Here is a 15,149-nt window from a genome sequence, read left to right as displayed (position 1 = left end):
GCCATGGCATCACAGCTCACAACAACCTCCAACTCCTGGGCTCAAGCGAATCTCCTGCCTCCACCTCCCAAGCAGCTGGGATTATAGGCACCCACCACAACGCCCGGCTATTTTTTTGTTGCAGCCGTCATTGTTGTTTGGCGGGCCCAGGCTGGATTCGAACCCACCAGCTCAGGTGTATGTGGCTGGCGCCTTAGCCACTTGAGCCACAGGCGCTGAGCCAAGCCTGGCTATTTTTAGAGATAATGTCTCACTCTGGCTGAGGTTGGTCTGGAATCTATGAGCTCAGACAATCTACCCACCTCAGCCTCCCAGAGTGCTAGGATTACAGGCATGAGCCACAGCACCTGGCCTCAGATTGTGACTTCATCAAAGTGAAGGGTAGTGTTTCTGATTATTCTGCACCTATTCTAACACTCTGCTTGGTGTTTTGCATTCAGTAAGTATTCAACAAATAGTACTGACATTTACTTCCAAGGGATGAACTCAATTCTTTTTTTTATTAAAAAAAGACAGCTAGAGTTAAAAAGAAAGGACAGATTCCTGCTCCAGCCACTGTCTTTGTTGAATGAATGAATGAAGAAATAAATGCAACTTTACTTTTACAAGGAGACTTGTAGTTGGTGGGTCCTCAGATGAAAGAAGGAGCCAAAGACACTGTACTTAACCTTTTAAAGGAATCTCTTTTAATTAAGACTGTTTCACATAGGAAAAATAATAAAATAATCCAGTTCCAGGATATTTAATTAAGCCAATATATGGCCAGTGCCCAAGTCAGCAAATCATCAATTCATTAAATAAATCCTTCTTCATTATACCTAAAATCTTGGGATATAGCTCGGACTTAATTCAAATGTTTCCAAAGTAATTCACAAACACATTATTTCAATATTTCTTCCACATTTAGGAAGAAATAGCTTTGTGTATCAAAAACCATCATTATGCAATATTCTCTTTTCCTTACCCTGCAGTAGGGCTCAACGACTTGTAACACATATGTCCTGGGCAGCATCCAGTAAGCTGGAAGCCTCCACGTTCCACTACCAAGAAGGACTGCAGGAAGCACAGCTGTTCTTAGGTATTGCCTTTTTATTTTTTTTTTCCCTTTGCTTGCCTCTTCAACTTTTATTAGGAAGATCAAGGTTAATGTGGCTAAGGAGTTTTTGTATGGACCAAATCTCTTCTAAATTCTCCTCTCAGTCATACCATGTTCTGACTAAATTCAAATGGTAAAGAAATGTCTTTGCTACCTTTCTCCCTCTCTTTCCATTTCATCTTTTTTAATTATTTCTCCCCACCTCCCTTCCTTAAACAGAACATACACGCTCAAACATATCCTGAAGCATTCTGTGAGAAAGGAACAAATGGTGTTTGGACTTAGCACAGGATAGCAGTTAGAGAACCAAAACTCAAGGGTAGGGAAGAACTAGTTAGATTCAGCACTGGGAAAATGGGGAGTGGAGGTGGAGGTTAAGGAAGAGAATCCAAGATCTACAAAGTCATTCTGTTTTGGCTTTCATAGTATCATATTTTGCTGTGTATAATGCATACTTTTTGCCCAAATTTTTGAGGGAAAAATAAGGATGTATATTATATATGGGTAGTATAACTCAGAAGCACAGGAGCTGAGAGGGCCTCGTGGGGCCACTGCACCCTTCTGCCTAGGCCTGCCAGGTACAAAAGGTTCTAGTCCATAAAGATCCAGGATGCAGTGAGAGTAAGGGGGAGCAGCCTCTGCCAAGTGCTGCAATCAAGGGAGGGGGCAGTGGCTGGGTTGGCAAGGCAGGCAGCGACCATGTAGGGTGAAGGCCAATACCAGCCCCACAGAGGGGACTGGAAGCCCCATACAGGCTGCAAGAACCTACCCAGCTGCCTGAGGGTTGAGTGACCTCTGAAACTACCACCCTACTGCCCACACACATGGCTGTTTTGGATGCAGCCCGTGATGCTGCAGGAAAGGAAGGGCTCCCAGGAGAGAGGAAAAGGAGAGACTTTAAAGATCAGGCAACTAAAGGAGGGTGGTGTGATCTGCATGCATGTATCACAGGAGCATCAACCCTCCCCAGATGTGTCTCTCCTGGGCAAAAGCCGGCCACTTTCTCAAGGGGCATACTCTTGAAAGTTTGGGCCAAAAACTTGGGTACACATTACACATGGCAAATTACCCTTTCTACTCAGGAATGACAAAACTTCAATAGGATCAAATGTGTAACTCTGTATATACAGGTATACACGTACTGTATACTATAGATATAGTACTTTCTTTTTTATGCTGTAGTACAGTGGTTCTCAATCTGTGGGTCATGACCCACAGGAACTATATTAAAGGGCCGCGGCATTAGGAAGGTTGAGAACCACTGCTCTAGTGTATCTGTGAATTAGGAACAGGAGGAGCTGTGTTCATTCAGGTATTAGAAAAGTCACTATAGTAGAGGGCTCATATATGCATGGAAACACCTGCTGGAATATGCACTCATACATGTACAGCCTGAGCACATGAAGGCCTTAATGACCCATGAGGCAACACTCTCAATGGGATCAAGAGCCAGTGGATAAATGCTTCCCATCCAAGATACATTTTGTACCCCTTCTAAGATCTCAGCAGCTTTCTGTCCAACTGCCCACACTGGTGACCAACTCAATAACATACCCTTACAGTAGTCTTTCCTCTTTCCCTGTTTCATTTTCCCTAGCTCTCTACTACTGGTTCCTGAGACCCTAAGCTAAAACAATACAGAATGGTCACAAAGCAGTGAGAATAAGCCTTTCTCTACATATAGGGCCCACCCCTTGTCCCAATACAAAAATCTAATACAGCATGTAGTGGTAGTATTGTTTTCTGTACACATGGGGGAAGAAGAACAACTACAGAAAAACCTCTCTTGTTTCTTTGCCTCATGGAACTCTTGTAAGGACCCAACACTGAGTCTTCAAATGGGGTATAACATGCCTGAAATGATGGGAAATATTAAGGGGTGGCACCTGTGGCTCAAAGGAGTAGGACGCCAGCCCCATATGCCGGAGGTGGCGGGTTCAAGCTCAGTCCCAGCCAAAAACTGCAAAACAAACAAACAAACAAAAATCTTCTCTTTGGCTCGGCACCTGTGGCTCAAGTGGCTAAGGCGCCAGCCACATACACCTAAGGTGGTGGGTTTGAATCCAGCCCTGGCCTGCCAAACAACAATGATGACTGCAACCAAAAAATAGTCAGGCATTGTGGTAGGTGCCGGTGGTTCCAGCTACTTGGGAGGCAGAGGCAGGAGACTCGCTTGAGCCCAGGAGTTGGAGGTTGCTGTGAGCTGTGATGCCACAGCACTCTACCCAGGGGAATAGCTTGAGGCTCTGTCTCAAAAAAAAAAAAAAAAAAAGAAAGAAAGAAAAAGAGATATTAAGATATACCACCCAAGGTGGCACCTGTGGTTCAGTGGGTAGGGTGCTGGCCCCATATACCAAGGGTGGTGGGTTCAAACCCAACCGCAGCCAAACTACAACAAAAAAATAGCCGGGCATTGTGGTGGGCCCCTGTAGTCTCAGCTACTTGGGAGGCTGAGGCAAGAGAATCGCCTGAGCCCAGGAGTTGGAGGTTGCTGTGAGGTGTGTGATACCACAGCATTCTACTGAGGGCCATAAAGTGAGACTCTGTCTCTACCAAAAAAAAAAATAATAATAAAAGATATACCACCCAAAATATACATCTTCTGTATCCATCCCAACCCCTAAGAGTAGGATAATAATAGGAATAAAGACTCTTTTAAAGTCTGTATACTGCTAAATGGTTTAGGAATAGAAACAGGCTGCTCATCTTCATCCTCTAGCTCAGGAAGGCAAATGCAAAAGATTTACTCACACATCACTGAATTCCTCCAGAGACCGTGCAGGTGTGAAAACATCCAAAAGACCAATCACCTATAAGAAAACATAAAAATCAAACTGTACCCATCAGGTCTTAATCATTTTAATAGGAACTAAATACAAATCCAGCTACCTAGTTCAATAACATTATGATATCAAATACTTTAATAATTATAATTGATTTTCTACCAAATTATGCTTTTTTTTGTTAACATTAATTCTCATAATAACCTACTTGAGCATTAAAATTCTTCATCTCTTTAGAACTAGGTCATATAAAGCCAATAGTTTACCAGAAGCCAAAAAAATTTAAGTGTTCCAGTGCCTTATGTGTATATACTAATGGCCTAATGAATTAAAAAACAGGAAAAAAAAAAAGCCACACTTCTATAATTATCATAGTATTTTGCTTCTTAAAATGTATTTCACAAAAAATTTCCATATTATTGTACAGCCTTCAAACTGACATTTTTAAAGCCCCAAATATTCTCACAGTATATTCTTTATATTATTCTCTTAAAAGTTATAACATTAAGATAATGTTAGTCTTAGTTATGAGCAATTATTTAAATCTGGCTATTTTTTAAAGACATTTTTTAGAGACAGATCTTGCTCCTGCTCAGGCTGGTCTCGAACTCCTGAGCTCAGACAATCCACCTGCCTGCCAAACAACAATCACAACTATAACCAAAAAATAGCCGGCACTGTGGCGGGCACCTGTAGTCCCAGCTACTAGGGATGCTGTAGCAAGAGAATCACTTATGCCCAAGGGTTTGAGGTTGAGACACCACAGCACTCAATCAAGGGTGAGCTGCGACACCACAGCACTCTATCAAGGGTGACATAGTGAGACTCTGTCTCAAAAAATAAATAAATAAATAAAACTTCCCAGCATTAAAACAGGTCTAGGGAATATGTCAGGAATATTCCATATTCTATTCATTTTCATTTCTTAGGAAACTTCCTTTTAATTCAAGTCATACTACTTCTGCCATTATATGATTTCAGTCACCTAAAAGTAATCCAGGAATCAAATTTTTAGAAAAGACATAAGAAAATAAGCAGCAAAAATCTTCAATGATTACCCTACAATGATCCAAAAGATGACAAAAGTAACACATTTTTATTGGCACACACCAAAAAATCCACTTTAACTCAGTAATCAATTATAGGCAATACTTAATATCTATTTTTTTTTTTATTTTGAGACCAAGTCTCACTATGCCACCCTCCGTAGAGAGCCATGGCATCACAGTTCACAACAACCTTCAACTCTTGGACTTAAGCTATTCTCTTGCCTCAGCCTCCCAAGTAGCTGGGACTACAGGTGCTCGGCTACTTTTTTGTTGCAGTTGCTATTGTTGTTTAGCTGGCCCAGGCTGGGTTCAAACCCTCCTGCCTTGGTACATGTGGCTGGCGCCATAACCACTGTGCCACGGGCACCAAGCTAATACTTTTTGTCTTTAACGCAAGCACCCCAGAACAACCTATTGGTCTACCATGGTGAAGTTAAATCTAAGACTCTCAAATAAAATTTATGAAACAATTCTTTAGTCATTTTTAAATTTCAAAATGTACAGATCTCCAGACATGTAAGTGGGCAATCTTTGTAGTGTCTACTCACACAGTGAAAGGAGGCAGCTGGCAGGCTCCCTTTAATCTTTCCTTAGAGCAGGTTTTAATAAGATGAAGGTCACTAGTTCAATCAGGAAAGGATCAGCTAACTTTACCCATAGTGTAACTCTCACAGATCCAGAGGACATACCCTAGTTTTAGTCACCCATCTAATAACATGCATTATCACTAACAGAAGAAACAATTCAAGATGAACTACTAATTATGAATCAGAAGCATTTTTGTGTAAAAGATTACATGTATGCTCTGACACTTAAAAATTCTATTTGTTACCAACAGTTATAAATTTTCAAGAGTTTTAACCTACTATTGCTGCTACCTTTGGAGCCCTGATAGTTAGCTAAAAACTGGATGGTTACCCCAATCATTTTTTAAAAAATAAGAGGAAGATGATGATGAAATAGAAGAATTTCTCTGAAAATCATCAATTAAACTTACTGAAAGTCTGAGTTCTTTACTGGGTAAACTATTTTTACATTATAAACACCCAACAAATGTTCATAGAATAGGCTGAAATGCAAAGATTTGTCTATGTTGAGTCAAATCTTTGTCTCCTTCTCATTCCCTTTTCAAAGGTACCAACAGAGACATTCAGCCATGTGCCTTCTTTTGTTCAAACAACAAATATTTAGGTGACCTTCTACTGTTAGAACCAAAACTTTTTCTTTTTTGGAGACAGCGTCTCACTATGTCGCCCTCAGTAGAGTGCTGGGACGTCACAGCTCACAGCAACCTCCAACTCTTTGGCTTAAGCAATTCTCTTGCCTTACCCTCCTAAGTAGCTGGGACTACAGGTGTCTGCCACAACACCTGGCTATCTCGCTATTTTTTTGTTGCAGTTGTTTTAGCTGGCCTGGGCTGGGTTCGAACCCTCCACCTTCAGTGTATGTGGCTGGCTCCGTTACCACCGTGCTATATGGACGCTGAGCCTTTTTTTTTTTTTTTTTTTTTTTTTGAGACAAAGTTTCACCTTGTGACCTTGTGTAGAATGCCATGGCATCACAGCTCACAGCAACCTCAAACTCTTGGGTTCAAGTGATCTTGCCTCAGCTGCCCAAGAAGCTGAAACTGCAAGTGCCTGCCACAACGCTTGGCTATTTTTTAGAGAGGTCGGGGTCTCGCTGTTGCTCAGGCTAGTCTCAAACTCAGTGAGCTCAAGCAATCTACCTGCCTCAGCCTCCCAAAGTGCTAGGAATACAGGCGTTAGCCACTGTGCCTGGCCCCCAAAATATCTTACTATAAGAATAGACTACTAGTACTAAGTCTACTACTAGTTTAAGAGGGCTATTTAAAAGATACTTTATGTAAATTAAAATCCTGTTTTTTGCTGAGTGAGGTGGTTCACGCCTGTAATCCTAGCATTCTGGGCAGCCGAGGGAGGTGGAATGCCTGAGCTTACAGGTTTGAGACTAGCCTGAGCAAGAGTAAGACCCCATCTCTAAAATTAGCCAAGTGTTGTGTTGGCACCTGTAGTCCCAGCTACTTGGGAGGCTGAAGCAAGAGAATCACTGGAGACCAGTAGTTTGAGGTTGCTGTGAGCTATGTTGTCACAGTACTCTACAGAGCGTGACAAAGTGAGACTTTATCTCAAAAAAAAAAAATCCTATTTTTTCTAATACCATTATCCTTCTTTTCTTTTTTGTTTTTTTTGTTGTTTTTGGCTGAGGCTGTGTTTGAACTCGACACCTCTGGCATATGGGGCTGGCACCCTACTCCTTTGAGCCATAGGCATTGCCCCATTATCCTTCTCTTAAAGAGTCCTGTAGCCTTTCCTAAATTGAAACAACTGTATTCATCATTCTGCATCCTCCTCAGTTCTACAACCACAGAATGGTCCAAATGTAACCAGCCCTGTATCATACTCTGTGTAAGATATCTCACAGTATTTCATTGTAGGAACTTAAAGCACAAAAAAAATAAACATGTTATTTACTAAAGAAAAGCTACAGCATGGATTCAGATGACTCAAAATAATTTTGCCAAAAATACTTGCTCAAATTATTTATGAAAAAAAAAAAAGCATAGCACTAGTAATCTCCTAAATCAGATGTTCTTATATTAGTATAAGCTACACAGGTAGGATCCTAGGGCCTCTCAGAGGTGCTTTGGGGTTCCATAAATGTTTGGCTTACATTCCACTTTCAAAATATTCTTTATACTTGAAAAGCTATGACAATGACTGTCACATCCACTAACGTGTAATGAAAAACAGCATACATACTCAGATATGTTAATAATCAAATGCAAACACAACAGTTACCGTGTTTCCCTGAAAAGAAGACACTGTCTTTTATTTATTTTTTCTCAAGAAGACACACTAGGGGATGTCTTATTTTCAGGGGATGTCTTCCTCTCTGTGCTGAAATGCATGGTGTGGCTATGCAGATACGCTGCATAGCCAAGCCCATCACTAGGTCTTATTATCAGGGTAAGGCTTATATTTAACAAATGCATAGAAATCCTGCTAGGGCTTATTTTTTGGGTAGGTCTTATTTTGGGGGAAATATGGTAACTGCCAGGCCACCTTGACTTCATGCCAACCTAGGAATGATGTTTCTCCTGCCAGCTCTTTCCACATATCTTAACTTCTTATAAACACATCACTGATTAGGAAGGCTGCAGTTCTGCACCAAATTTTTATGAAACTCAATTTGGCCAGCCAAAGTGGTTCATGGCTGTAATTCCAGCTACTCAGGAGGCTGAGGTGGGAGAACTGCTTGAGCCCAGGAGTTTGATCTAGTGAGATGCTGTCTCACTAACACCCCAGTACAAGAATGGACCAAAGTTTGATGCACTCCAATTTCCATTTACAGTAATTAAAACATATATTCCCCAGTTTATTCAAAAACAAAATTTATTCTTCCTTCAATGAATAACTTACATTTTCATGTTTCATATGTTTAAGTAACCGCAGTTCTCTGTAGGTTCTTTTGGCATGAATGATGGACTGAAATGGTCTTGATAGCTTCTTTACTGCCACACGTAACCCAGTTTTTGTGTCAAAAGCAGCACTAAGGAGAAAAAAAGAAAAAGAAGCCAAAAATTCATCATTAAAAGGGCTCCAAATACCATTTCTAAGTATTCAGAAGGGTCATTTCATTTCCAAATTAAATATGTCTGTAACAAAATACAAAAAAGATATAATACAAAAATATATTTATAATATATTAATATTATATATATAAATATATATATAATTATAAATATATATATATTTATAATCTTACTATCCAAGTAAAGCCTCTGTTACTACTTTTGATGTTTCCTTCTACACTTTTCTATGCAGGCCAGACAGTTAATACTTGAGACTTTGCAAGCCGTAAGCTCTTGAAGCAGGAAAGCAACTAGATAAGTTTAAAAACAGGTATGCTGTGTTCTGATAAAATTTACAAACACAGACGCCTGATCTAAATAAGCTAATAGATCGATAAACATGGAGTTGGAGTCCACCCTGTCTTCCCAGCTTAGGCCTCACCATCACCTCACAACCATATGCTGCTTGAACAGAGCAGAGGCGTTGGAAGAAATCACTGTGTATTTTAGGCAATAAGTGCCAATGGCACGAGTATTTCTTGAGCACCTACAAAGTATTAATATTTGGCACTTTCTAGACATTGAGCTGCAGCACGAAAAAAGTCAATTAAAACCCTGTCTTTGGGGAATGAGAGGAGAAGGGAAAAACAGAATAAAATTATTTCAAATACTGACAAATACTATGACTAAATGAAACAGAGTAATGGGATGAAGAGTGACAGAAAGTAGAACTATGCTAGTTTAGCTCAGATGTCTGAGGAAGTACATTTGAGTAGAGAACTGAATGATGAAAGTCTCAACTATGTAAAGACACAGGGGAAAAAGAGCTTCAGGCAGAAGAAATAATAATGGTAATGTTAACATTTATTGAGTCTTTGCCACATAAGAGGAACTGTTCTAAACCTTTAATTTTTCTTAAAGGTTTAGATCTCTTTTGATCCCTATAAGGTAAGTACTATTATCATTCTCCCATTTACACACAAAGAAATTGAAGCACAGAGAGATTCATTAATTTGCCAATGGTCACAAAACTAAATGTGGTAAAACAGAGTCTGGATCCAGAGTTTATGCTATTAACCACTTGGCTCTAGTATCTCTCAGAACATCAACTGCCAACAGATGAGAAAAGAAGAATTAAGGGCAGTGCCTGTGGCTCAAAGGAGTAGGACTCCGGGACCATATACTAGAGGTGGTGGGTTCAAACCTGGCCCTGGCCAAAACTGAAAAAAAAAAAAAAAAAAAAAAGAAGAAGGAGAGTTATAGCATGCAAGGGTGAGAGAAAGACAAAGTTGGCCTGTGTAAGCAGGGCAAAGGGAGCACGTGGAGAGGAGAACAGGATATCAGAGATGGAGGCAGAGGCTAGATCATGTGAACATCTACAGCAAAAAATCTGATGTGTGCTTTAATTACTTTTAGAAATTTTCTGAGACAAATTCCATCATGCCTCATCCTCCTATTTATCTCACTCTCTAATAAACATGTTTAAGACTCTCTGGTCATGTATTATTACCAAACTCTCTTCACCAAAGCCTCTTTTACAGCTCTGTACTTCAGTGCCCCTCCTTTCACTCTCAAACCTTTACATTATGCCCTCACTTTCAACTCCCAATTTGTGATAAATTCCTATAAATCTTGAACCTCTTTTCTGAACCTGTCCTCTCTGGGAAACCAGGTCATACCTAGAAGATACTACTTCTCTCACAGTCCTGCCATTAGAGGGCATCTCTCTCTTGTAGCCCAGGTACCACAGGGCTAGTAGCTATCCTTGCCAATCATTCCTATTTCAAGACCATTACTTTCTGTTTGTTTTATAAAAGCCCCTGCTCACAACCCTAATAAACTATCTTCCTCTCTGCTGCTGTCATCCACTGACCTGGATTTTCCATCATTCACTGAAAAGTCAGTTACTATCTGACTCCACTCCCAACTTCTGTCAACATTCTCAACATCTTCAACATCCAAGGGAAGGGCATATCCAACATCCTCATTTCCTCACCTCTCTAGGAAACTCCACCTTATCCAGCCACCTTCATAGTCACACCCTACATCTCTATCCCCCCACCCAAAACTGCCCCACCTAAAACATTCTGAAAGCCAGCACTCACTTTCCATCACAAACCTAGTTTGCTTCTAGTTTACTTGGAGTGTAACAAGTTGCTGTGTTGACCTTATCATCATTGCTTGTTTCTCTGCCCTCTTCTGTCATTTCCCTTCATGTTCCACGACTATAATCACTCCCTTGTACTCCTCTGTCTCGGATGTATTCAGCTGGATAAAGTCTAACCTCAAGTGATCTTGACTATTTAATTCTCCACGTATGACTCTGAGAAACTAACTATGGTAGAAGAAACAAGAAGATACACTGGTTGAACTTTTAATTTCTGACCTTAACCTCAAACAGGCTATTAATATTGCCACTTTTTTCTAGTAAATTCGTTTCCTACTCCAAAATAATCATGAGACATGTTATCTCTCAAACCTCTAACTTACCTCTTCTCTCAAGAGTTGCCTATGACTTCACTGAAAAATAAAGGAAACCATTGAAGGGGAGCTCCATCTGCCCACTACCAAATCTATAAACCCATCTGCACTTGGACCCATCCATCAACTCCATCTTCTCTCTTGCTGTAACTGAGGGAGGGCACATGCCCCTTTCTTATCAAAATCCAAGACCTCAATACATGCTTTGGAGCCATCTCCCTCATCTTCTCAAGAATTTCACTTCTTTATTCCCCTTCTCTCTTGCATCATCAATTTCTTCCTATGTACTAGATCATTCTTAGTAGTATAAATAGGCTCTAGTTATTTCCCACCTAGAGAGACACACAAAAGACTTCCCTTCATGTTTTTCCATCACAGTTAAAAGTTCTCCAAAAGATCATCTACACCAGAGGTTCCCAAAGTATAGTTCCAGACCAGCAGCATCAGTATCACCTGGGAATTTATAAGAAATGCAAATTCTCAGGTACCAACCCAGAGCTACTGAATCAGAAACTATGAGGTAGGTCTATTAATCTGTATTTTACCAAGTAATCCTAACACACACTGAAGTTTGAGAACCACTAATCTATACCCCTACTACTCAAAGTTTGCTCCATAGACCAGCATTACCTCGAAGATCATTTAAGAAATGCAAGATCTTGGGCCCTTTTGACCAGATCTCCAGGTGATTTATATACTTTTTTTTTTTTTTTTTTTTTTGGAGACAGTCTCATTGCATCATCCTCAGTAGAGTGCCATGGCGTCACAGCTCACAGTAACCTTGAACTCTTGGGCTTAAGTGATTCTCTTGCCTCAGCCTCCCAAGTAGCTGGGACTACAGGCACCCACCACAATGCTTGGCTATTTTTTGGTTGCAGTTGTTTAGATGGCCCGGGCTGGGTTTGAACTAGCTACCCTCGGTGTATGTGGCTAGCGCAGTAACCACTGTGCTACGGGTGCTGAGCCAATTTATATACTCCTTGAGAAGTTTGAGAAACACAGATCTACACACAACTAACTCATTTCCTCAACTCCCACTCTATCCTCAACCCATTCCACTGAAACAATTCTTCCCAAGGTCATTTATGACCACTCTTACAAAATCCACAGCCCCTTTTTTAGATTAGTGATTGATGTGGTTATTATTTCCCCTTTCTCTAGACACTCTCCATCCTGAAGTCTGTATCAACACTTCTATTGGTTTTCTATGGCAACTCCATCTGTCTCCATTGTATGTGCTTTCTCTACTTAAGTTCTATATGTTGGAGTTCTTCAGCACATGGTACTGAGCCCTCCTCCTCCATTCTCCTTTTCTCTTTTTTGAGGGGACAGAGTCTCACTATGTTGCCCTTGGTAGAGTGCTGTGGCAGTCACAGCTCACAGCAACCTCCCACTCTTGGGTTCAAGCAATTCTCTTGCCTCAGCCTCTCAAGTAGCTGGGACTACAGGCACCCACCACAACACCCAGCTATTTTTTGTTGCAGTGTCATTGTTGTTTAGCTGGCCTGGGCTGGATTTGAACCCACCACCCTTGGTCTATGTGGCTGAAGATGTAACCACTGTGCTATGGGTGCTGAGCCACATGCTCCTTTGAAATAATCTCAACTATACCATACCTATGACTTTAATTAAATGCCATTCATACACTGAAAACTCCAATGTATGTCTCTTACCCAAATCTCTTCTCTGAGCCCTGTGTGACATTCCATAAGAAAGATATAAAAGCACCTTAAAGTTAGCAAGTTCAAAAGACCTAGAACTATTCCTCTCCTTGTCTCTCTTATCTCAATAAATAGACAACTGCTCAAGCCAGATACTTGATTTTCATCCGGGATTTCTCCCTTTCCTCCAGTCCTCAGGCCCCTAACCAAATCTACCAGCCAATCCATGGTCTTTGCCTCCAAAATACATCTCAAATTTAATTTCTCTTCATTTCATTGCTATCATATTAGTCCATGTCATCCTTATCACCAACCTGCCTTCTTATACTGGTATCCTTGCCTCCTATTTTGCCCCCTTCTAAATACTCTCCGCAAACATCCAAAATAGTCTTTTAGAAATACACTCCCCTGCTTCAAGTCCTTCAAGAAATTTCCTTGGTAAATAGAATAAAATGCAATTTTTTAATCATGGCCTACAAGGCCCAAGTGATCTGACCACCACTGATCATTTCCACCTGCTCCTACTATGCTCTAAACCAGGGGTCCTCAAACTTTTTAAACAGGGGGCCAGTTCTGTCTCTCAGATCGTTGGAGGGCTGGACTGCGTGCCCCAGGACGAGTGAGCTGCTAAGCAGGATAGGCAGCGGCGGCAAAAACACCTGGGGGGCCAGATAAATGTCCTAGGTGGGCCCGTGGGCCGTAGTTTGAGGACACCTGCCATAATGCTCCTTTCAGTTCCCTCAGCTACTCAGGCTGTTTCTGGTTCCTAGGATTCACTTCTTCTTCGAAGTCCACACCCCGCCCCCCCCAAATCCTTATCCTTCAAGTATTATTTAAATTGTTGCCCCCTGAGAGATGGATCTAAGAGGTTCCAAGCAGTTACTCTTTGTCACACACCTTCACTGACTCCTTCCTTATTCCACATAAAGGGGGGTAGGGGTTCTCTTCTCTTCCACTCACTTTACTCCTACAAACGCATAAATTAGTAACTTCTTTCCTCTTAGAAGCAGCAAGTAAATTTGTACTCTTCTCTAAACTAGCTCTGGTGAGATTGCAAAAATGACCAGTGCTCCTACATGACCCCGCTTCTTCAACTCTCCACTTCAGAGTCTGCCTGCTATCTGTAGGCTGAAAACTTTCTGCTCTCCTCCATAGTAAGCCTACTGGGGAGAAAGGAACACCAGCAGTTTTCTAGTTCATCTGCCTGTGACTGAGTATGTAATTTCAACTCACTGGGGTGAGGAAAAAAAGCCCACTTGACTTACTTATCCAAGCCATTCCCAATGCCAGCTTTAATAGTAATAAAGTACATGTTTTTATCTTTATTTGACTCTTGGATGTATTCAGCAAAAGGCATGTTATGATTAATCAGCACCCTAGAGACCCCAACAACCACAACTTATTATTATATTTATTTACCATCCAGCAGACTGGTTAAATAAGGACTGGGACTTTGGAATTAGACTATCTGAGTTTTAATTCCAGTTTTTCCACTTAAAAGATATATAATCTCGAGGAAGTTAATTAAATTCTTTCAGCCTCATATATGTAATGAGGATTATGTTTATATCTAATCTGTAGGGTATTTGTTAGAGTTAAATGTAAATACCTTTTATAGTGGGTCTAACAAAGAGTCTGGCCCATGATAAAGCTCAAGTATTAAACATTAATAATGTCTGCCTTTCCCATTTGTCCTAAGCATCTTGAGAGAAGGAAGTGTGTTTTACTGAACACAGTATTATACAGGACTTTGCCTAATGCTTGGCACATAGCACATTCTCAGTAAATGCTTAACAGAAGCATAATGCACAGAGTATTTTACAATGTAGCTATACCAAAATATGAAAGAAAAAAGTTCAGTGATATCATTTGGCTCTCTATTTTTATATATTCCACAGCGTCTAACAAGAAATTGTTATTAATGTTAAAAATTAACATTTATGCAAATAAAAACCACTTTGAGATAGATATCACCTAACCCTCATGAGAATAGCCCACATGACAAGGTCCCAAAGTTGCAAATGCTGGTGTGGGTGTGGAGAGAGCAAAAGACTTATGCACTCCTGGTAGGATTGCAAACTAATATGGCCCTTTTGGAAAGATGTATGGAGAATCCTCAAAGAGCTAAAAGTAGACCTCCCATTTGATCCTACAATCCCATCACTAGGTAACCATCCAGAAGAAAAAAAATCATTTTTTCCTAAGGACATTTGCACTTGAATGTTTATAAGCAACTCAATTCACAATTGCAAAGATGTGGAAACAAGTGACGTGCCCACCTACACCCAAATGAATTAATAAACTGCGTTGTGGTATGTGTACATCATGGAATACTATACAGCCATAGAAAGATGGAGACTTTGCATCTTTTGTGTTTACCTAGATGGAAAACATTCTCCTAAGTATAATATCTTAAGAATGGAAAAATAGGCTAGGCGCCTATAGCTCAACCGGCTAAGGCGCCAGCCACGTACACCTAAGGTGGCG

General features: G+C 40.6%; 1 protein-coding gene across 2 annotated transcripts in view; it reads right to left on the bottom strand.

Annotated features, from left to right (window-relative positions):
* MAPK14 (mitogen-activated protein kinase 14) overlaps nucleotides 1-15,149 on the bottom strand; it is a 97,416-nt gene that overhangs the window by 47,146 nt on the left and 35,121 nt on the right. For both annotated transcript variants that reach the window (XM_003789140.2, XM_003789141.3), the window contains exons 2-3: nucleotides 8,369-8,498; nucleotides 3,848-3,906 (exon numbers count right to left, since the gene is read on the bottom strand). In XM_003789140.2, the coding sequence (XP_003789188.1) occupies nucleotides 3,848-3,906; nucleotides 8,369-8,498 (189 nt within the window). The remainder of the gene's footprint in view (nucleotides 1-3,847; nucleotides 3,907-8,368; nucleotides 8,499-15,149) is intronic.

The sequence above is a fragment of the Otolemur garnettii genome, unplaced genomic scaffold (genome assembly GCF_000181295.1).
Source record: "Otolemur garnettii isolate 467f Iridium unplaced genomic scaffold, OtoGar3 scaffold00031, whole genome shotgun sequence".
In the NCBI taxonomy this organism is placed as follows: Eukaryota; Metazoa; Chordata; class Mammalia; order Primates; family Galagidae; genus Otolemur; species Otolemur garnettii.
This window is presented reverse-complemented; position numbering and strand designations above follow the sequence as displayed.